Raw genomic sequence first — 21,722 nt, forward strand, 5'->3', positions numbered from 1 at the left:
GAAAGTCGTTCGTTTTATATTGAAATACATAGTATGTATGATTATTATATTCGTTGTTCATATTACATATAATTCAAAACAATAATACAAAGCAAATCACAAAAATCGTTTAATAATACTTGTCCGTTTCTTTTCGAATTGGCAAGGTATGCGAATACAAAAAATATCAAGGAATATTTCTATGAGTGAGACTGTGAGCATGATTTTTCAGCCTACGTTTTTGTTTCAACTTGTGTTCTTTAAACGTTACCGAATATAGTTCAGTTTTGTATATTACCTTTTCCCACGCAAGAATATTTTTTACGTAAGAAAACGGGCTGAATAAAATATACTTTCCCAACAGTGTCACCAATAGATTTATTCTAGCTCACATTATTTAAACAATAGAGAGAGAAAACATAAACACAAATGTGATATGAATAACATGGCTTGGACTTGAACTGTATAAAATTCGATATAAAAACGCAAATCTTCTTTGTTAAAATGAAAAAAATAAATCGTTGCAATCCATTTGAAATATGCATTAGCCTAATGCCATTAGGGTAAAGTGACAAAAGATCTATTTAAAAATACGACAAACAGCATATGGTCACGGCCATCGTCAGTAACGTCACGTTTTTTTGCACATTTTTGCTCATATCTCTTCAAAAAATAAATAAGACTCATAGTTTTTCTATTGCATACGATAGAGCTTCCCAAGACTAATAATTCAATGGCTTAAAGTTTTGTCTATCACTTGTGATTACGGAGTTATAAGTGTTCAAAGTTGTCAGTAACGTTACATAATTTTGGAAGTGATTTTCGAGGTTGCTTTATATTTTCAAAAAAATTAGCGAATCTAGCGATTTATTTTTCGGGCCATAACCAAGATTTTCAAGATAAAGGATCAAAGAAACGATAGAAATGGTGATTACGCTGAAAAACATATTTTTGGTGGATCTACAGACGTTAAAGTGACGTCAGTAACGTTACACAAAACGTCCTTGAACCTTTTTCTATAAGAATATGTTTTTAACCTACTGATTTTGTACATTTTTGATAGAAATTTACGCCCTCGAAAAAGAGTCCACAAAAAGTCGAAAAATGACAAAAAAAAATCGCAAATTTGGCAATTTTGATAAGAAAAAATAATACAAATTCCATGAAATTCTCAGAATATATTGAGTTTATGAAATAATAGTTTGGTGCAAAATTTCATAGCAATCTAATAACTTTAAGACCATTTTTGTCACTTTTAACTTTTTTTCCGTGGTTTCGTCTTACGTGGCCGCGACCATATGTGATGAACATTTATAACTAGTTCTGCTGTTCGTATATCTTTCTGTTATGACATATCTGTATGACGCATATTCCAATGGAGTACTATGACAATTTATTCGTAAACTACAGTTACTTATTGCCTGAGCTGAGCAAATACAATATATGACACAATTTCAATTTCTTGTATATTTTATCAAATGATTAGAATAGATATTGCCACTTCGTTATAATATTTTTTGTGTTTAAAAATTGACATTTAAAATATGTAAAAAAATTTGGTTTATAGAAATAATTGAGCCTATCGCACTTAAAACCTAATGGTTATTTGCATTTGAAATTTTTGGCATGCAATAATCATCAATTTTTGGTTCATCGCCATTACCAATATGGTCAAGGCTTTCTTCTTTGAATAGATCAGAATTGCTGTGATTCATTCCATAATTCATGGAGCTGGTCATCTTTCGTGGTATTGGCGGTGGATTTCTTTTTGATTCATCTTCTTTATCGTTTGCATTCATGTCTGTCTGCCACATTGCAATATTCACGTGCTGTATGTCTTCTCCAATATTCACGTGCTGGCCGCTGGCGCTGCCAATAGCTCGTGTAGCATCACTACAAATGAATGCGTAGTTCAAATCATGAGACGCGGTTGAAATACCCGAATCACGGTATTCAATTTGTTCAGAGCAGTTTACATTCGCTAGATTAAAATGATCATGATCGGCTTCAGCTTGATCTTCTAACGGAATATTGACAACAGAATACTTTTGCAGTGGTGACTTTATCATGCTTGCCGAATGCAGGTCATTTTCTTGATAATCAATGCTGCAATAATTCAGCAGTGGATTCGATATTCGTTTGTCTGGTGTTACGCCTCGTGGAGGCAAAGGAGGTGCTTGAGTGGTGGATTTTGGAGGAATTTCGGGGCTATCATAATTCCCATACCCAGCCGATTTTGGGCGAATCGGAACCGGAGGTGCTGAAGAGCTATCACTCCTAGTCAAAATGCTTTGATCACGGCTGGAGATACATCGTTGAATTGACTGCGGTTTAATCTCGTGATTTCCATTAAGTTTCGATGGTCTGGTATAAATTTCTTCTTTTTCAAAGTTCATCATGTGATAGTTTGAATGATCATCAATTATGTCATCGGTTAAATCATGGCTATTTGTAGCAGATCGTGGTTGGTTGCTAACGCTCATCGAACGTTTTTCAATCGGTAGCGGTGGCAGAGGTGTATTAACTATACTCTCCGAAAAATGACGTTTAATTTTGTCCATGCCATTTATACTGTGTTTCATTTGAGTAAAACGTTCCAGAAGCCGTTTGTGTAATGGTTGTACGCCTTCAGGTGCCAAGTTTCCATGTAATGCTAGAGCCGTTTCCAGAATTTGTACCTGCTTCAGCATCAATTGTTTTAGGCGTTGCACATTTGCCTGTTGTGACTTGCCCTCAGCAGATTGCCGAAACTCTTCCGTGAAAAATGCATCCTGATATTTACTTATCCCGCCTAGAAATAACATTATAAAGATTTAGCATTTTTCAATTGCTCATCAGCCTTAATAAATTCTGCATACCCATCACATTCGCGTCTATCAATCCCTGCAGCCGCATTGAAAACGGATTAATGTTGCGTTTTGGATCGGCACGATATTGCTCGATAAGCTCATGAAGCTCTTTTGCCACATTCTCCATTGTTTCACAAGCAAACTCGACTGGTGTGAGCTCTTGAAAAGACCTGTAAATAAATTATGAAATTACATGTATTGCATTGAACTGAAAAATATTAGATGCGTGAGTATTACCTGTCTACGATCTCGAACCAACGAAGGATGTTTGGTAGCGGCTCTGAAATGTCAAGTAGAGTGCGCTCGATCCACCTGTATAAAATTATATAAAACTATCTGTATAAATACATGCTAACTATACGTTGGTTGCTACCAATCTAGCCCGAATGCCTCGAAAAGTTTTCATTTTTTCTTCTCCAATATTTGGAATTTATTGATTCGTATAGTTACTTACAATCGGCTGAATTCGTTGTCTTTATCTTTATCAGCTTGACCCTTATACACCGGCCTATCGTGTTGAAAACGTTTGACATCATTGACATGATAAAATTTGGCGACCTTTTCAGGTACAGGGAACATCGTATTTTTGAATAATGGGTGATCCGGAATCGGGCGGACATTACTGATTTGAATATATTGACATTTGTCCTCAAAGTAGTATTTCTCTGGTGGTGTGTTCTTCGTTAAAATCTGCGCTTGGGGAAACTCAATCTGTAGCCTTTGAGTGAATGCGCCAATCCTTTCGTATTCCAAACCACGATAAATGAACTGTTTATTCTATGGATAGAAAAAAGTTTTTTTTAATCAGAACAGTTCACACGACTGAGATTCAGTACATATATAGATGTGTGGTGTGTTGGAAATTTACTTACTCGCACAAACAAGGGGAATCCCATTCCATAAAATCCAACCCGAAAATATTCTGGTTCAGGGCGTATCTGAGTTAAGATGTTCTGGAAAAACTTTGCTTGTAAGTTCAATATATTACTCAAAGCCACAAAATCGAATCGCTTCGTCTCATAAAACTCTGCCAATTCCTTGCAGAGTGGGATTCCTTTCTCCCAAGATTTGCCTTTGTCAAAATTCTTCAAAATCTGTTTATAGCAATGAAATGCAATGAATAAAATCAATTATTTGCGGAATGAAAAATATAAATAAATATTGAACCCACTTCTATGTAAAGATTTTCTTTTCGTTCCCATTCTTGTTGACCAACTGTATCATCCGGAGCAAATGTTAGTGTCTCCTTACTCCAGCTTAGCATATCCGCATACAGTTTCAATGTAAAACCTGCTTCAGTATAGTTCTCTGCTTGCAAATGTAAGTCATATAGCTTATAGATGTACCTGATTGAAGGAATAAATGTCAAGCGATTTCCTTCTTCAACTTAAAAATTGTTCCTATAGGAACTAGGTATTTATAAATACCGTAAATACATCTCCTTTCGATCGATCTCACTCTTATAGAAGTTCAATAAATTCACAGTGCAACTCATTCGTTTGTCCCTATTTTCATCTCCTTGCATGACATTTCTATAATCCAGCAATCGTTCCAACAGTTTTGTCACTGATTTTATAAACACTTCACCGGCCCCACACCACGGTGGATTTTCTGTTTCCAATCGCTCCAAAATACTAAAGAACAACGTAGCAAAAAGTCAATTAGATATGAGATATGATGATTGGTTACGATATCAAAATGTAAACCAGTCAGAGGTAGATAAGCATTGAAATATAAATGACGTGCTTTCGGTTTTCTTCAATTCATGGTTTGAAATGTGGATGCATTAATACTATATATTTTGATATTCAATCCAGATTGCCTCAGACATATTACAATTTTGAGATAGTTGGCCAAAATTTTGAAAAGAATTGCGTATTTGCAAAGTGATAAACTTACACTAATGTTAGATGCTCCCTGTCCGTGAAACAACAATGAAATATGTGTATGCATATGAGAAATGTGAAGAATGATCAATGAAAATGATTAGAGGCACCAAACAGTTATCATATTGAATGAACATTAAACATATTTTGACTTACATGGTACTGAATAGTTCTCTGTATTCATCATCACCTTTATTTTCATTGATTAACGAATCCAATTTGTCAATTAGTTCACTCTCAATCAATCGAAATGATCCGCGTGCAGACTAAAGAGTTGTTTATTTCAATCATTTTTATTCTACCCAGAGCGTATATTTGTAATGATTATACAATTGGTGTACTTACTTGTTCACACTCTATCATATCGTAAAATACTGTTAGAGTTGCCTTGCGCAGTGATAGCTCTGGCACTAATGTAATTTCTAAAAATGGACCAACCATAGTCGGGATGAAATGTAGTTTATTTTCATTGAGATGTGTCCACCTAGAATTTAGAAGAAAACAATTCGAATCTTCAGAATATTACTGCATGGAAAAATGTTTGTTGAAGAACATACATGCTCAGTATTTGAAATCCCATCATGACTCGCATATCGCCAAATTCATTTAGAATTTTTCTTTGCTTGGTTTCACTATATTTTTCCAATTGCAGACATGGCTGTGTTGTGAAAACCGTGGCTAAGCTAAAATATGCCCACCAAAGTTGGGAATCGAATGTGTTGTCATCCAGATAACGGTAGACTAACGGTTTTGCAAATTCTTCCAGCGCTTTTCTGATAATATTGTTAGCCACCAATTTCATTACAATCCAATCGGATGGAAACACTTGCCAGTCCAAGTGAACAAGTTCCTTCAGCACAAGCAAACATTTATGTAGAAATCCCTTTAATTCGCCGCTTGCTTCAAGCTCTTCGAACAGATATGTATAATGAGATTCGTCCAATTGTTGCAATAGCCCGAGCAGTACGGCAACCAATGATGATAAAACCGGTGGTGATGCTTCGATAATTATAATAATTGTTTGCATCAAGATATCCAGAATATTTCGGCATAATGAATTCAGATCATGCGCAAGGTAGTTTGATGGTTTTTCAGCATTTTCTTTCGACAATCTGAACAAAAAGTTTAACACTTCCGACAAAATATCGGCACAAAGTTTCAATTCGTTTCGACGCGACAGGTGAATCCGAAGGTGCTTGGTTGTGACGGCCAAAATAATCGAACGAGATACCTCATCTTGGAATAAGCGTCCACTAACCAGATCTTTTATAGCCAGTAGTTTGGCTTGAATCAGACGAGGAGATGCATCACGACCAACGGCATCAAATATGCCACGTGTCAACGTCCCTATGTCTGGTGCTGAAAGTATGCCTTGTAATTGTTCGACGACGACACCAATTGTGCGTAAAAGGGCTTCTTGTGGAGCTATAATGGCTTCGTTGGTTGGCACAGATAGCATGCGACTGAGTGCGTTGAACAGGTTGTATAAATCTTGTCGAAACGAGTCCTCATATTGACCACCAGTCGCTTGTGCCTTAAATAGTTTTCTCGACTGTATTATTAGTTTGATTACGTACTCCAATGAATCAAAGTATTTTGGGATTGGCTCGGAAGATTGTTCTGCCGTTGTCATGCAGTCAGCCAAATGTTGTACGGAAGTGATGAGTCCTGTTTGTTATTAACATACATTAATTTATTATACAGTTGAAATTACATAACATAATATTTACCTTTGTAAACTAATGCAGCCGCAAAATGATTATCTATATACTCGTCCATTACCGGTTTGAAGTGTTCGAATTTTGAGCTTTGAAGTAAACTAAATATGCTAACCAAAACTTGAAATACAGTCCCTGAGTGCTCCGTACTGTTTCCATCCTCATCTGAAAAAATGGCGAACAGTGCGTCCAAAACATCCTGAAGAAATTTCACTAATTCTTCATCGCGTAGTGTCAAAACACGTGACAATGCTTCTTTGATACGTTCCGGATGTGCTTTCCACTGCAGTATGGATAAAATATCAGCATTTTGTGTCAACTTTGTCGAAATGAGATGTGATCGAATGTACATGCACTCCTCTGCAAGATAAAGTGGTATAGAGTGTTAGCAAAATTACAAATGGCATTTGTGGGATTTACTTACTGGATGTTCTGTGGAAAGTAGCTGTTTGATCTAATATGCCCTGATCATCAAAAGCAGAGCATCGCAGAGTTAAATACGGGACTTTGGTTAATTTTGACGGATCTTCACACTTATACACATACAGCTCATGCAGGCCATCAGCTAAGGCTGCGCCACTTGGTTCCATCAAACGTGCAAAACTAAATGCAAAGAGTTTCGGCTCAGACTTTTCTTTGGTTGAGCAGTGTCGAAACTCAAAACGAACGTGAGCGGTTGAGAATTTTTCGATCGGTAAGTTCAATCGAATCGTCTCATTCCATGCAGGTGAGTTGTTATGGTACAAAATCATAGACCTGAATTGATTTTTGGCATTTTCAATCCCGGATGCGCCCCAAAAACAGTCTGGTATAAGTTTACCATTCGAATCAATGATACTCACAAGAACTTCAATATTCTTTGCAGTGCTCTTGCCAGCTCGTTCAAATTCACCGCGGTCTATTGCTAAAAACAAATCATTACGTACATCGCCGGGCATAATTATGTCCGGGAATCCAATTTTTCGTGTAATTACCGCTCCCTGAAACAGAAGTGGTTGTTCCTGTTTTGCTTGAAGCAATTCCCCATGAAGCATTTTGACTGAGACTCCGATTCCATATGAATTTCCACTTCCGCTTCCATTGATTGGTGAGTATTTGCCAGACGTTTTCTTGATGAGCATTTCATGAAGCTGATAAAAATCTTTTTCCTCGCATTGAAACAGCCGAAAACTGTGATCTTTTTCTTCAGCTTCGATCAAATTCTCCGCACTGCCCGAACTAAGGAGAAGTGACAATGGTAAAACTCCAACGCCAAACGGACGCCGAAACATTTGCGTTGAACTTGATTTCTCATTTTTTTTCAATGATTCTTGAAGCATTTTCCCCGCTCGTACCACATTAGTCACCAAATAAAGATCAGAATTTATCTCGGTAGCACCTGTGTTACGGAAAAATTGAAAAGAAACCGCAATAGTCAATGAAAGATCATCCATTGTAAACAACACATTTTGATTGAACTCATAGAAATGCATTTACCTAGGTCAGTGAATACACAACAGTTCGAATGTAGTTTTTCGTTGAAGTGTGCATAGCCGTCCTTGGGAATAGGTACAGAAAATCGCTCAGAAATTTGGCGCATAGCTCCAGGACTTGCATCGTACAGATAAAAGAACACCTCTGCGTCATCTCCAATTGAATAGCCAAAATCTCGCATGCAAAAATAAAGATGATGGGATAACAGCTTTTTTCCACTTTTTCGACGCAATGTTCCGCGACTCTGTATCGAACAAAACGAAATATTGTGAAAAACATTTTTTGCTGTGCAATGTTTTTTTGCAGATATATGAAAACCGTTTCATTTCTAGGACTTACAGAGCTTGCTTTAGCATTTTCAGATGAGCTGACATGAACGTGATGTAACGATGAAATACTAATCTCATATGGATTCACAGCTAATGGTCCGATTCGTGGTACTAGATCGAGGCAAAGTTTCCTGAAATGAATTTTGTGTGATTCAAATTATTTGTACTGGTAGAGTATCAAGGTCAATGAACGGTGGTCTGATTGTGAAGAAGAGAAAAGAACAACAACAACAAGTTTCGCTCAAAGTCATTTTTTTCCAGTATGGCAGAACATATGATTTTAAAAACATTCAATAAATATCAAATGAAAATATCATTCAATATTGATGATCTTTTATGATCAATTCCAATGAAATATCACCGAGGCATAGGTAATATTGTTAAAGATCCATTCTGTCATTGTTGCATTACGAATAATGTGTGTGTATGTGTGCTTGTGTATGAACCATACATAACAACAAAAAATACGTATAAATACGTATACAGTAACATAGGAGATCTGCCGTTTCATTTATTTGGTAACATCATTGTGTACTTCGAGTCGGTTTGTGTACACATACACACAATCGCAGCGGCATATACATGCTCATTCACACACAAATATGGGCATTTCAGATTGCGTGTATTCCTACATTTCATACGTATATACACACAGCACTGAAACATGTCATAGTATTGGTATTTGTCGGTTCTGTTTACGTCGTTTCAAATGAATTAGGGTTTCTCGCTCTGACAATCGTTTATGCCCCCAGTGTTTGCATTCCATTCTCTCGAACACACAACCAGAGCATTGTATTTCAACAGAAGTCTGCGACCAGTTAGTACTGTTTCAACTTTCTACCACGAAGAACGTTGTACGCCGATTAACTGTTGAACTTATTCTTTGGTTGTGCATTCATTTTGGATGCACAGTTCAATATTCAACTTTAAAACATAAATAGCTCTAGTTTATTTCTTTTTCCAAAAAGAAGAGTGTATTTGCTTGACTTAACAGGTACATATTTTTCCCATTTGTTGGATTTACCTATGTGTGTTTAAAAGAAATTGTGCGTCTGGGATGCTGCTATTCACGTTTCAATTTTCATAGGCAAATGTCGCATATAAAAAAATGAGTGATTGTCGGTGCCATTTTCGAAACAATTATTTTAAAAAATATTTTAATTTATGTTTACTTGGTCTGAATTGTTTCTATGTCTGCACATGTCGCAACTGAAATGGCCGAAAATGGTTTTAGTTTTGTGTGCGTGTGTATTGGTTTATACAGAACTTATGTTACTAACAAGACATTCTGTAGAAGGTGATGATGCTAACTCAAATATTCGTTCGATTGTATGAGTTAGTTTTTTTTTCCAACACTGCGTGTGAAAGAAAGTCGACGATCGACTCTTTGTGCTGAGTCAACAACGCATGAGTATTATTTGCTTTAGCCAAATGTCGGCAGAGCTATAAAAATATTTTCAATTTCTTCTCGTTTCAGATGCAACAATCTCTTGAAAATCAGTAAATAGTTTTGGATTACATACAAAATTCGTTCGATCACTCTCAATAATAAGTGAATCATGATTGTGTAACTTGTTGTGTAGTAAATTTTGCAACATGAAATTCGCATTTGAATAAGAAAAAAATTCTTGGAAAATTTCATGATTATCTGTGTTGGAGAGGAAACCAGTTTTGCGTGTTTGATCGTGAATTCTTTGGACATTATTTTCTTTTGGGTATCTTCTTTGGCTGAATCACCTTTCATTCTTGATATCACGTTTTTGCCTTTTCCATTGTATTCAGTGACTGTAGTTTGTTATTTTACCAATGCTTTTTTTTCTTCGTCGTACTTAATGTACAGAAATGCTGTTGGAGCAATATTGTCACGAGTCTTGATTGGCTATTCGTTCAATTGATCTCAATTGGATTTGATAGCATCTATACGCGAATGAAGTTCGCATAGTTAAATATACGAAAGCGTATACATTCTTTAAAATTTGGAATATGTGTTCATGCTACGGATTTTATCGTTATAAAATTGTGATTCAAAAAGATATCCCCGATTTGATAAACGAACGTAAATATTTTGTCTTTTAAGATAAGAGACGCTAATGAAATCTCTGCTTCAAAATAAACAGCACTGGATGTGCTTCAATAAAAAATTGTTGGGAGAAGCCTATCGCTTTCTTATGAATTTTGGTTTATAGTGATCATTGACTTCTTACACAAAGTCGCTGAAAATTCAAGTTTTACAACGACCTAGTTAGCACGGGCGATTTTTCCAATGTGTGAGAGACGAAGCGTGATCGACGATGACGTTGATTGGTCACAGCAAACTGAAATATAAATATTGTGCTAAAAGCGAATTTACACTTATGCATTCTCAGTTTGCTAGCAGTGAATACGTTTGAAAACAATCAACTGAGACTTTGAACAAAAATTGCTAATGGAGGACATGCATTTTATGACTCATTAGCAGTATAGAATAGTGGAACTTTGTTTTATTGCATACAATTCGTTCAAATGTTCAGTAAATGACACCTTTTCGTCAACAATAAAACTATCTCCAAATACTAAAAGCGTAAAATTTAAACACAAACTTCGGAATGAAAATCCAAAACTTTTCCGTTTAATATAAATAAACTGCTATTGAAAAGAGTCGCATCAAATATCCCCATTTCGAAATCAAACTGAATAGCACAACATAACATCAGATTCATTCAATTGTTTTGTACTTTTGTATTTGACGGTAACTACTTTGACGATGTTGTTCAACGCTTATTCACACAGTTTTTTTTTTTCAAACTTCGTTGATAGCACGAAAACGAACCATTGAAAGCGCCATAGTTGTCCAAACATGTTGCAGTGAATCGTCTCACGAATAACAATTAATCTATTCCGAGCCAGAATTAATGTGTAGGCATTCATGTTCTGTACATATTTTTGTACTTAATTTATTAAATGTCTGTTCAATCTATTGGCTGTGCAGAGGTTACAATGAAAAAAAATCTGATTGTGAATTACGAAAAACCGTACATTTACTATGCAGTGGGAAACTAACGATGAACAGTTTGACATGCGGATATTTCTATTCCCATAGATTGATTGCATTACATGCATAGTATACAGAGTTCTTTTTGGAGAATATTCATTACTTTTTCCAAATGAGTGTTTCCTGAATGCTGTTGATTATTATCATGAAGTTCGTTACTTTTTTTTATCAAAAGAAAAACATCATAAACGTCTTAAGCGAATGGAGAACGCACATATATACATTTTTGTACAGTTATATTTCTAGAAGTGTACATCTTTTAAACTATGTCGGTGTTTGGACTTTTATCCGGCGTTGCCGGTTTCGTCAAGGTTCGCTATTTGATTGACAAAGCGATTATCGATAATATGATCTTTCGCTGCCACTATCGCATCACCAGCGCAATATTGTTCGTTTGTTGCATCATTGTCACCGCCAACAATTTAATTGGTACGTAATTTGACAATTTGAAATAAATTCCCAAGAAATGTCAATTTTTGGACATAAATCAATGAAACATTTTCAAATATTCTAGGCGACCCAATTGCCTGTATAAATGACGGTGCGGTACCAAACCATGTCATCAATACATACTGCTGGATTACGTACACTTTCACACTTCCTGGACAACATGGTAATGGATTTGTGTATAAACATATCATACTTTTGTTTAAATTTATAACCAAACAGCTAACATAAATGCTTGCTCATGTCGAATTAGGCAAGCATGTTGGAACCGAAGTGGCACAGAGCGGTTTAGGAAACGACAATCAGGAAAAAGTATTTCATAGCTACTATCAGTGGGTGCCTTTTACACTGTTTTTCCAAGTAAGATATTGCATGTTATCAGCACACTACTTTTCTACTCGTTGAATACGATTTGAATCTAAAACGTCTGTCAACATTTAGGGTTGCCTGTTTTATGTTCCTCATTACATTTGGAAAAATATTGAAGACGGCAAAGTAGGTTTGATCTCACAAGGAATTCGAGGCATGTTCGCTCTACCACCAAAAGAACGTGTAAGCCGTCAAAAACGTTTGGTCAATTATATATTGGAAAGTTTGCGAACACATAACGGTTACTCATTTGGATATTTCTTCTGCGAAATTCTGAACTTGGCCAATGTCATCGCAAACATAATTTTCATCGACGTGAGTAAATCGAATGAGCTTTATTTCATTTTAAATGGAAATGAAATGAATTATCTTTTGCTTTTTTTTTCTCTACAGAAATTTTTGGGTGGCACATTCCTCACTTATGGCACGGACGTCATAAACTTTTCAAATGTGAGTATCAAACATTTGTTTCATTTATGATGTACAAATTTACAAATTTTTAATTCTTTGGTGATGTAATTTTTGAAAATTTGAATCAATAGATGAACCAGGAGAATCGAAGCGATCCGATGCTTGAGGTTTTCCCACGAATTACGAAATGCACATTCCACAAATACGGAGCATCTGGCAGTATTCAGAAACATGATGCGTTGTGTGTTTTGGCTTTGAATATTCTAAATGAGAAAATCTATATTTTCTTATGGTTCTGGTTTATCATTTTGGCGGCTTTGTCTGCGTGCGCCATTCTTTACTCGGCTTTGGTAGTTATGTTGCCAACAACTCGTGAAGCAATCATCAAGAGACGATTCCGTAATGGAACAACGAATGAAGTCGAGGGTTTGATTGCCAACATTCAGGTAATAATATGAGGAACCAATGTTCCATTTATTTTATAAACTCATCCGACCGATTTTCTGTTAACAGGTTGGTGACTTCTTACTGCTACATTTGCTTGGACAAAACATAAGCGTGAATGCATTCTCAGAAATACTACGTGAATTGTGTAATCGTTTGAGTTCCTCAACACCGTCCGCACCGTCACCAATGGAAATGGCACCGTTCTACAGTTCGGCTTTGGAAAATGAGAAGGAGACTATGACATAAAAGTCAGATCGAATTTAAACTGCAATGACAAACAATATTATAACCCTAATTTTTTTTAAAAAACATTTTTTCAAATAAATGAGCAAGAGTAGCTCAGATTTCCATCAGTTTGATCAATCTTCATAGACATTCCGTTTCGAAACAAATGATTATATCACATCACATATGATATATACATGAATAACAGAGACAATAAATTTTCACCAAACACAGCATTTTTTTAAACATTTAAGTGGATGAGTCATCACGTGATAGTGCAAATATGAAGATAATCAAGCTGAAGAGTAAACTAGATTTAAATTTGATGACAAAATTTTTCGATTCTCATTTTTTTCTTCCGGTAGCATTAAAATAAAGAGTTGATCGCAACAAATTTAACAAAGAATTAACTCTCATTGATTAATTGAGTTTGTGCATTGAACAAGTCACTGAACAACTTCTTACCATATCATGGCATATGGCTTAATTCAGTGACATATCACATTCTACGTGGGCGTATCACATTGACTTTCATTTCAATATTCATTTACTCTTAGATATTCTACCATTCATTCTTTCAAAAATCATTTATCCGAATTCTACTTAAAAATAACTATCTTTGACAATGTCCGCAAGTTAATGAATGATAAATCAAAATTATGACTTTAGACCTATTGAATAGAACAACAAATGTAGAATGTTTTTCTTCAACAATAATAAAATTTATATTATAAATCGCTTGTCTTTTATTTACCTGTTACCCCAGTCAATTTTCGAAGTGACCTGAAGACGTAATTCCAATGTTTGATCTTGGGTAAGTGTTGCACTTAATAGTTCACGCCGAAGCTCTAGTAATGAAAGCATCGCCTTCCGAAGAATTGAAAACTTGTACCAATCACGGTTCTGCAGAAACAATAAATAAATATGTATATGCTGAAGTTATGTTTTGTTTTGAACCATTACTCACCACATAAAGTTTTTTCCATATTTCCGACCATTCTCGAAGAACTTGCGTACATTCGGCAACGACTGGGTCGGTTTTTGTTGGATCTTTTAGTCGAACATAAGATTTTGGAAATATGCCAACGGAACGTGGCCTGCGGGAGCTTGTACCGCGATACCATTGCGCACATTCTTCGAGAATTTCCACCGAATCCCCCACGTCTAATTCAATGCCGTGCTGAACATTTCCTTGCCAATTGTGTATTGCTAATGGAAAAAATAGATTTGGTTATTGCTTATTTGGAAATACATATACCACTTGTATAATCATAACTTGAGAATAAAAATAAATGATGTCTTAGTAGAGATATTAATTTTTGGATTTCTTTAGTAAGTCGTTGTTTGCATATACGTACTGCTTAATGTATACATTAAAAGAAAAAGCCAGCATTCATTGGTTAAATATGCGACTTCCTGTTTTCGCATTCTCTGTCATTCACGAATTAAAAAGCATATATACTCATATTTATATTCAACGTCTGCGTTTTTGTACTTTTATTCGTACTTTTTTTCGACACACTATAGTGAAATATTCTTCAGTCTACGTTTTGAATGTATTTATACATTTGAATGGGGAGAGAGAGGATTTTGATAATTTGAAAAAAAAATAATAATAATCTCTCCATAGCAATGATCACGTTCAAATGAAAATGTTTTTTTTATTTTTGTGTTATCAGCGAAATTAAAAATCACAATAACTAATTATTACCTATAGGTTTCTAATGCTACAGCATTGAACATGTTGATGTGTGCATGTATGTTGATAGGCAATACATTACTATCGAGATTTGGTCAGACTACTTAGCATGTGGAATGAGTACGCATATTTTCTGATCTTAATGGGCATACATAATTCACATAGCACATACACGTAGGCAATGTACATAAACAAACACACTATAAACAACAACGTTAGACCAAATAAAAACATTTTCATACATTCATGCGATCGCAACGAGATTTTTTACATCAAATTGTGTGCTTAATTTCAAATTATTCTCAATTTCAAAAATTGCTGATGAGAATGTCATGAATAAATTTCCTCATTTTTTGTGGGGAAAAAAACATTGGCTATCCGAGCGTTTTAAAACAATGATTTCCGCTTTTGTTATATCCGAAAACACTTTGCGATAACAGGCAAACTTCTGGTTTCGCAGCACTTTAATAAAATAACGTATCAGACCATTACACGATTGCTTGATTCTGGTATTATCTTTACTTTAAAGCAACACTTGCGATTGTTAATCACTTCGCATCGAATATAAACTTTGATTGATAAAATTTGGTACACTCCAATTGCACACTACTGTGCCGCACCATTTATGATAAGCCTAAGCTAATGCATGTAAAAAGTCGCTGTGCAAAATCAAACTTACCCACGCCGTATTTGCTATTTACTGGCTGCCACATACTCGATACACCTATAACTTACTCATAAAATAGATATGTTTCGTGGAAAAACTCATTAAAAAACACACAACTCCGATTTTAATTTGACAATTTATTTCTCTTCGTCACAACAGCCAAATGAACGATCAACACTGGACAGAATAAATTTCAATGAATATTTTGAGACCATTAATTTCGACGATTGAAATGACAATATTTTTTTTGGGAGTATGAATTGCTAATTAGGCTCCCTGTTAAATCACCTCACTCGATACACAACGAGCATAAGCACAATAGATGCAGTCACTTTTGCTTTCACATTTGAATAATTTAAAATTTATTTCAATATTTAAAGTCGAAAGTGAAATTTTTGATTTCACAAAAACAAATTGATATCAGTAGCTCAATTTACGGTTTATAAAATTGTGATTTTCTCCCAGCCGTGCAGCCGTTCAGAAGAGTGAATCAACAATATGAGATTGTTTATGTACTATATATATTACGGGTTAGGACGCTGCTGCTGTCGCTTCTGTTCGTCACATACACAGAAATAATCGAAAATAAGAAAACCCGTGAATAAAGGAATTAAATGCGAGTAATACAAACAAAATGACGTTTACTATTCAGCCGCGTTGATGTGTGCAAAAGCAATGATTATTATGAATGAAATGCCGTGCGCTCGGTTTGTTTGTTGTGTGTACGTACTACAAGCGACGAATCGACTCGCATCAACGGTACATTGGTATAGGATGAAGAGACAGACCTTTCGAATCATAGTCCATAGTATTCGCTACTTTGTTCACTTCCCTAACACATAGATTACATTATCATTCTTGTGTGAGCGTGTTGCGTTTGTGTGTGTGAGTATTACTTTGACATTTAAATGGGTGTTTTATGTGCCGCTCGCAATTGTACACACACAAACAGAGAAATAAACTACGTTTGGTATTTACTATTGACAGGGTTGGATTCATTTATTTGCTCTATACACATCGATAACACAGCTCAAATGTCACACGTATAGTGCTCTCTTTCTAATTCCTCTCTTTCTATGTTTATTTATTTGGAATGAAATTTTGTTTATTTCCGAACAATTTGCGTGTGTGTTTTCACTTCGTTTTATTTTGATTTTGCTTTCTTATTAATTACTGGCTCATTGAGAATGATAAATTGGTATTTTCGTCCGAATGTTGTTTCATGTCATATGACATATTGCTGTCTTTGAAACTGAAACTAAAAGTAAAGAACAGAATATCAACACATACAGAAACTATGCTAGGAATTGATTCAACAATACCTGGATGCATCACTATCATTCGCATTGGAGCTGGATGGAGATAAATTGTTTTTCGACATATTGTTCATCATGTTCATGTACTCCTCTTTCAAGTTACTACAATACAGTGCAGATGCATACAAAAATATTGTACAATTGTTGGAAAATAAAACCCATCTACAACTTACATTTTTTGTATCTGTTCGCTCTCTTCAACCAATTTTTCATACTCCAATTGGGTGCTTTTGAATCGGATGATTTCGGACCGATTGCGATTGATAATTTCATTTTTATAATAGTTATGAAGGTTCAAAAGTGAAGTATTCGAAACTGTTTTGTAAGCCTTTTCAAGTGAATCTATATCAATCTTTTTCTGAAAAAAATAAAATGAAAAGAGAGCAATGTGTTACTTAGCCCAGACCCGCAAATGCATTTAATAGCATCATTTATTAACTCACGTTGACATCCTTTCCATCGGCCGCGACCACTTGGTTGGTTTTTTCTAACAAACACCTGTAAAACTCTTCGACAGCATCGTTGAACATTTGCAAACCGCTCTCCGTGCAATCTTAACATTTTCAGAAAATATTTTTCAGTTCTTGTTCCCCTCTTTTCCTAAGAATCAATCATACTTACAATCGAAACCTTTGACACGCAAAAGTCCCGTCAACGCTTTGCCGATAACATCCATCACAACTGGCTTATTTATTTGCGTTATGGATTTTGGTTTGCCCTCTGTGAAATCCGAAGGCTCTGGAGTTGATTCAAATGGTGATATAATTGGTTGATCCAGTTCTTCTAGGCACGCTTTTGTATCAGCCGAGAGGGTGATTGTTGGTAAGACTTGGCGTTGATTAGTCATATACACCTAGACATGAACAATAGTGAATCAATTGTATTTTACCGGTGGCGTATAATTGATTTTTTTCATTTATTTACCATTTCTTCATTGTACATTTCAATCATGGATTTGATACGATTGGTGTGATTCATCAATTCCACAGTTTGCGTTACGAGGTGGTTTTCGATTTGAACGCTGAAATTTGTAGAACCTGTGTTAACTTCTGAAAAACAAACCCATTCTGTTATGTACTCACGTTTTTTCCCGACGCGGCTCATCAATCGCACCAAGCATCTCGATTTTAAAGCGTTTTTCCGGCGGATATATCGAAAAAACATCATGAACTTCGTATTTTGAATCATGTGTTTCTGGGCATTCGCCCCAATGAGATTTCGCGTGGCTTCTTCTCATCGTAAAATCTTTGCTCTTATTCCTGGATATTGTTTGTCACAGCACGAAAGCATTCAAACAAACTGAAACAAACTTGACAGCTGAAGTGTCAACATTCATTTTTTGACAGCTAATAGAAATGCAAGTAAATTGTCTAAAGACGACTGTCTAAATGTCTACCGTTTATTGCGTTGAACGTTACAACATTTTGCTTAGTAAATTTAAATGCAATAAAAAATAAATACATTACAAAATGTTAAGAAAATGAAGATAGAGTAGGGCGTGTGAAATGGAAATAGAAATTAATCTTTGAATTTGCGACGTATGAAGCTGGGGACTGGGATCAAATATAACAACATATTGAATGCGATAAACCCAACAGCGAAACCAATTGATGCTGCCATGTCAGTGTTCTCTTGGGGAACAGCTCGACCAAGTCTTTCGTATAGATAATCCGATGTTAATGGACACACGGTCTTATCACTCGGTATGCAAACCATTTTCCTCGATAGGAATACTGCACTGTGTAATAGGGTGGATGCATATTTTGTATGCGTTCCCTTCGTATTCTCTTGAAGCCATGGAGCCAAACCCTGGAAAGATCTTACGGTTCCGCTTGCTAATGCTATGGAAACACAAAATATATAGCTAACAATGATTGCAACATTAATTCTTGACTTAATAAATAGAAGCAGTGTGATGCAAATCTGTTCAGCTAAAATAAAACTGCTCCAAAGTGCAACCAAGAGATAAGTGAAGGCAATTCCGTTGGGATGCTCTGCGTCCAAAATGATTCTAAAACGAATGATGAACTTGTTATTTTATTTATTATAAGCGAATAAAATGTCGTCAAACTTACGGGTACAAGACGCAAACAGAAAGCGCTGCAGAAATGATTGAGAACGGAAGCGACACCGACTCATAGGCCAGCAGCAATGTTGTTCCCGTGTATAAACCTTCGTCATATTCTTTGCTAAATCTATTGCGCCAAGGAGGAACTATTTCGAAAAAATGGAAAGATTGATTATTGCAAAATACATTACAAAAGACGCCAATCTCTCAATACTCACATAAACTGATTGTAGCCTAGAGGAGAAGATCACAAAGAAAAATATTTATTTTAATGAAAATAATGAATCTATATATATCAATCGTTGCTCACCCAAACACCAGCACCATAGGCTAAGCCTAGAACATTCATAATCATTGCACTTTTGCTGTAGAAGCCTTTTGCATCATCGCCAACGTTACTATAGAATATCCACATCAGACTCATGGCCGCGGGCAGTGCGAATAAACGCAGGAATAGTGATTTTAGGCCAGCATGACTGCAAGAGAACGTAGCGGCAAGTAATTTCCTACAAGTAGATCCAAATACACAGAATAAGAATAAGAATAAAATTGTTACTTTACTCAAGCTTTCAACGCTTACAAGTAAAGCATTCCCCAAACTTTTATTTCACTTGGTTTCCCATATGACAACGGGACTTTTCCGGAGCCCATTGGATTCATCGGAACATCGGGCAATGGTGCTTCGCGTGCAAAACGCTGGACTAATGCTTCTATCTGTTGGCTGGACTCGACGAAACGATCTCGACTTCTGCAAAATGGAAAGAATTCAAATGAATATTGTTGATCAATGGGTTTAGTTAAAAGTCGAACCTTCGATCAACCGTCGATAGACACAAATAGTACATCAACGGATTTTCGAGCTGCGGACATGGGAATCCGATGCTATGGAAGTATTCCAACATGCCACGAGTACTACCTGAGTAAACGACTCCACCCAGGCACAGGAACAAAGCTCTGTCTAAAAACGGAAAAACATCTGACCGGGGTTTTTCCATTGACAGCAATATTCCGCAGCCCGTTTTCTTAGCGTAGTTGGACAAAATGGATACGAGTAAATATGCATCCAGTGGATCCAATCCATATGTAGGCTCATCTAATAGCACCATAACAGATTCACGAACGAATTGGACACCAATCGAAAGGCGCCGTTTTTCGCTCATGTTTAGATATTCAACTCGTTTGTGAGCTACTTGTGATAGGGCCAAATCAGCGAGGATCTGACGAACCTTTGAACTTTTCGAATATCCATTGAACTGTGGATGGGAGAGAAACGAAGTGAAAATGAACTACAGGACTTCTGAGGAAAAATACAAAAAAAAAACAGTGTAACGTACCACTGTTGGAGTGTAGTGAAGAGTCTGCGAAACGGTTAAGCCATGGATGAAATCAACTGAATGTGTCACGTATCCACATTTTTGCTGGAATATCGATCTTGTCAAAGTAGACCCGTTCAGTAAAACCTGTCCTCTTGTCGAATTTTCAGCACGACAAGCAATCACATCAAGTAATGCCTTTTTTCCACTTCCCTTCGAGACAAGAATAAAAAAATGATATAAAAATACTGTCCGATGAAACAACAAAACTATAGCCTACCTTCGAGCCCAATATTGCCATTACTTCGCCGGATTGCAATGTCAGACTTACACCCTTTAGCACAAGAGCGGAATTTTCTTCGACATTTAAACAGCCACCGCCATCAACCTTCACACAAAACACAAACAATTTTAAAGAATTTTTTTAGTCCTAATGTTTGTAGGAATTTTAAAGCAAATACACCTACCTCAGCTGTATGATAGATGTTGTGCGCTTCAAGCACATAATCACTTCCAATCATCTTGTCTTTTTTAGTAAAAACCAATGTGCAATCAAATGATTTGTGATGATTTTTAGTCGTTTCAGATTTTTATTCTTTTTCTAAAAAATGAAGAAATAAAAAGTGTTCTTCAAAAATGCAAAACATTACCACATAACTATTATATATATATATGTATAGCATTAGTTAATTTGAATTGAAATTATATTTAAAAGAAATGCAGCTATTTCATTTGTGTATCACTCGTGGTCATTTTTGATAGTAAGCTTACCTCCCATAAAAATCGAGATACCTATCTTCAACATAACAGTTTGCTCAATTAAGAGTTGGCATTTTAATACTAGCTAACAATCGTATAAACGCACAAGTTCTATGTAGTGAGAAACTTTGTTTGTAGCACCTTCTTTGTCAAGAGTCAAAATACAAACTATGGTTGTGCAGAAGTTACTGAGTATTCGTTGCGTGCTCTTAGTAGTGAGCGATGATCGTGTGACTAGAGCGACTACATGTGTACACAGATGTGTTGTCTCTTTTACAGTGGATGCTTTTGAAATGACGCTACCTGTTGACTTCATAGAATAGCAGCAAAAATTAAACCGCAAGAATGTGGGTATATCCAATTGGAAAACATTCCGACTGAATAAAAAAAAATCTCATTCAAGTTGACGATGTTTTAAGAGGGACAACCTTGTATTCATTTGTGCATAGAACCATATAAAAATTCATATGCACTTAAAGTGATGATTTTTTTTATTTCTCATTTCTATACTTTTTGCTTCTTCTTCTTCTTCGATAGATTCGTGTGTGATGTTTAATTTTTGGTCAAGCCAAATGTCAACACGGATATTCAAATTGAATTTTACAAGAATGATCTAAAACTGAAGAACTGGTTCTTTTTAAATTAAAATTCACATGAATATGAAAACGGTAAATACCACGGGGCATCGCAGTGAATCATACTATGATTATCATAGTGTGCTCAAGGCACACCCAAC

General features: G+C 35.7%; 4 protein-coding genes across 10 annotated transcripts; 1 reads left to right on the plus strand and 3 right to left on the minus strand.

Moving 5' to 3' along the window:
* Nucleotides 1-12: 12 nt before the first annotated feature.
* Nucleotides 13-16,025, minus strand: LOC129570069 (dedicator of cytokinesis protein 3). 2 transcript variants are annotated; one of them, XM_055449451.1, is made up of 18 exons: nucleotides 15,543-15,680; nucleotides 14,132-14,373; nucleotides 13,919-14,067; nucleotides 8,245-8,365; nucleotides 7,909-8,149; nucleotides 6,857-7,810; nucleotides 6,445-6,792; nucleotides 5,272-6,382; nucleotides 5,060-5,198; nucleotides 4,871-4,980; nucleotides 4,728-4,745; nucleotides 4,256-4,462; nucleotides 4,000-4,174; nucleotides 3,701-3,922; nucleotides 3,283-3,605; nucleotides 3,066-3,140; nucleotides 2,838-2,998; nucleotides 13-2,770 (listed from the first exon to the last, which is right to left on the minus strand). In XM_055449451.1, exons 1-18 carry the CDS (start codon nucleotides 15,574-15,576, stop codon nucleotides 1,575-1,577), a joined length of 5,826 nt encoding a protein of 1,941 aa, XP_055305426.1. In that variant the 5' UTR covers nucleotides 15,577-15,680; the 3' UTR covers nucleotides 13-1,574. The 2 variants fall into 2 exon arrangements, with proteins under 2 accessions (XP_055305426.1, XP_055305427.1); XM_055449452.1 differs by lacking the exon at nucleotides 4,728-4,745 and having other exon boundaries at nucleotides 15,543-16,025.
* Nucleotides 8,990-13,899, plus strand: LOC129570074 (innexin inx3). Of its 5 annotated transcripts, none has more exons than XM_055449461.1 (9): nucleotides 9,038-9,645; nucleotides 9,712-9,786; nucleotides 11,500-11,694; nucleotides 11,780-11,878; nucleotides 11,966-12,072; nucleotides 12,154-12,396; nucleotides 12,475-12,531; nucleotides 12,624-12,938; nucleotides 13,006-13,899. In XM_055449461.1, the coding sequence occupies exons 3-9, from the start codon at nucleotides 11,532-11,534 to the stop codon at nucleotides 13,183-13,185; spliced, it is 1,164 nt and encodes a 387-aa protein (XP_055305436.1). In that variant the 5' UTR covers nucleotides 9,038-9,645; nucleotides 9,712-9,786; nucleotides 11,500-11,531; the 3' UTR covers nucleotides 13,186-13,899. The 5 variants fall into 5 exon arrangements, with proteins under 5 accessions (XP_055305433.1, XP_055305436.1, XP_055305435.1 ...); XM_055449460.1 differs by having other exon boundaries at nucleotides 9,038-9,228; nucleotides 9,712-9,949; XM_055449459.1 differs by having other exon boundaries at nucleotides 9,038-9,228.
* On the minus strand, nucleotides 15,648-18,168 carry LOC129570076 (uncharacterized). 2 transcript variants are annotated; one of them, XM_055449466.1, is made up of 7 exons: nucleotides 17,929-18,168; nucleotides 17,771-17,867; nucleotides 17,468-17,699; nucleotides 17,290-17,399; nucleotides 17,020-17,204; nucleotides 16,853-16,948; nucleotides 15,648-16,782 (listed from the first exon to the last, which is right to left on the minus strand). In XM_055449466.1, exons 1-7 carry the CDS (start codon nucleotides 18,081-18,083, stop codon nucleotides 16,701-16,703), a joined length of 957 nt encoding a protein of 318 aa, XP_055305441.1. In that variant the 5' UTR covers nucleotides 18,084-18,168; the 3' UTR covers nucleotides 15,648-16,700. The 2 variants fall into 2 exon arrangements, with proteins under 2 accessions (XP_055305441.1, XP_055305440.1); XM_055449465.1 differs by having other exon boundaries at nucleotides 15,648-16,788.
* A 44-nt stretch (nucleotides 18,169-18,212) lies between these two features.
* Nucleotides 18,213-21,156, minus strand: LOC129570073 (ATP-binding cassette sub-family G member 5). Its single transcript, XM_055449456.1, has 10 exons — nucleotides 20,999-21,156; nucleotides 20,695-20,828; nucleotides 20,508-20,615; nucleotides 20,249-20,440; nucleotides 19,725-20,167; nucleotides 19,495-19,662; nucleotides 19,225-19,420; nucleotides 19,133-19,148; nucleotides 18,922-19,060; nucleotides 18,213-18,857 (listed from the first exon to the last, which is right to left on the minus strand). The coding sequence occupies exons 2-10, from the start codon at nucleotides 20,746-20,748 to the stop codon at nucleotides 18,365-18,367; spliced, it is 1,809 nt and encodes a 602-aa protein (XP_055305431.1). The 5' UTR covers nucleotides 20,749-20,828; nucleotides 20,999-21,156; the 3' UTR covers nucleotides 18,213-18,364.
* Between the last annotated feature and the right edge of the window lie 566 nt (nucleotides 21,157-21,722).

The sequence above is a fragment of the Sitodiplosis mosellana genome, unplaced genomic scaffold (assembly GCF_009176505.1).
Source record: "Sitodiplosis mosellana isolate CC-2019 unplaced genomic scaffold, AAFC_SMos_1.0 Smas_scaffold_47, whole genome shotgun sequence".
Lineage (NCBI taxonomy): Eukaryota > Metazoa > Arthropoda > Insecta > Diptera > Cecidomyiidae > Sitodiplosis > Sitodiplosis mosellana.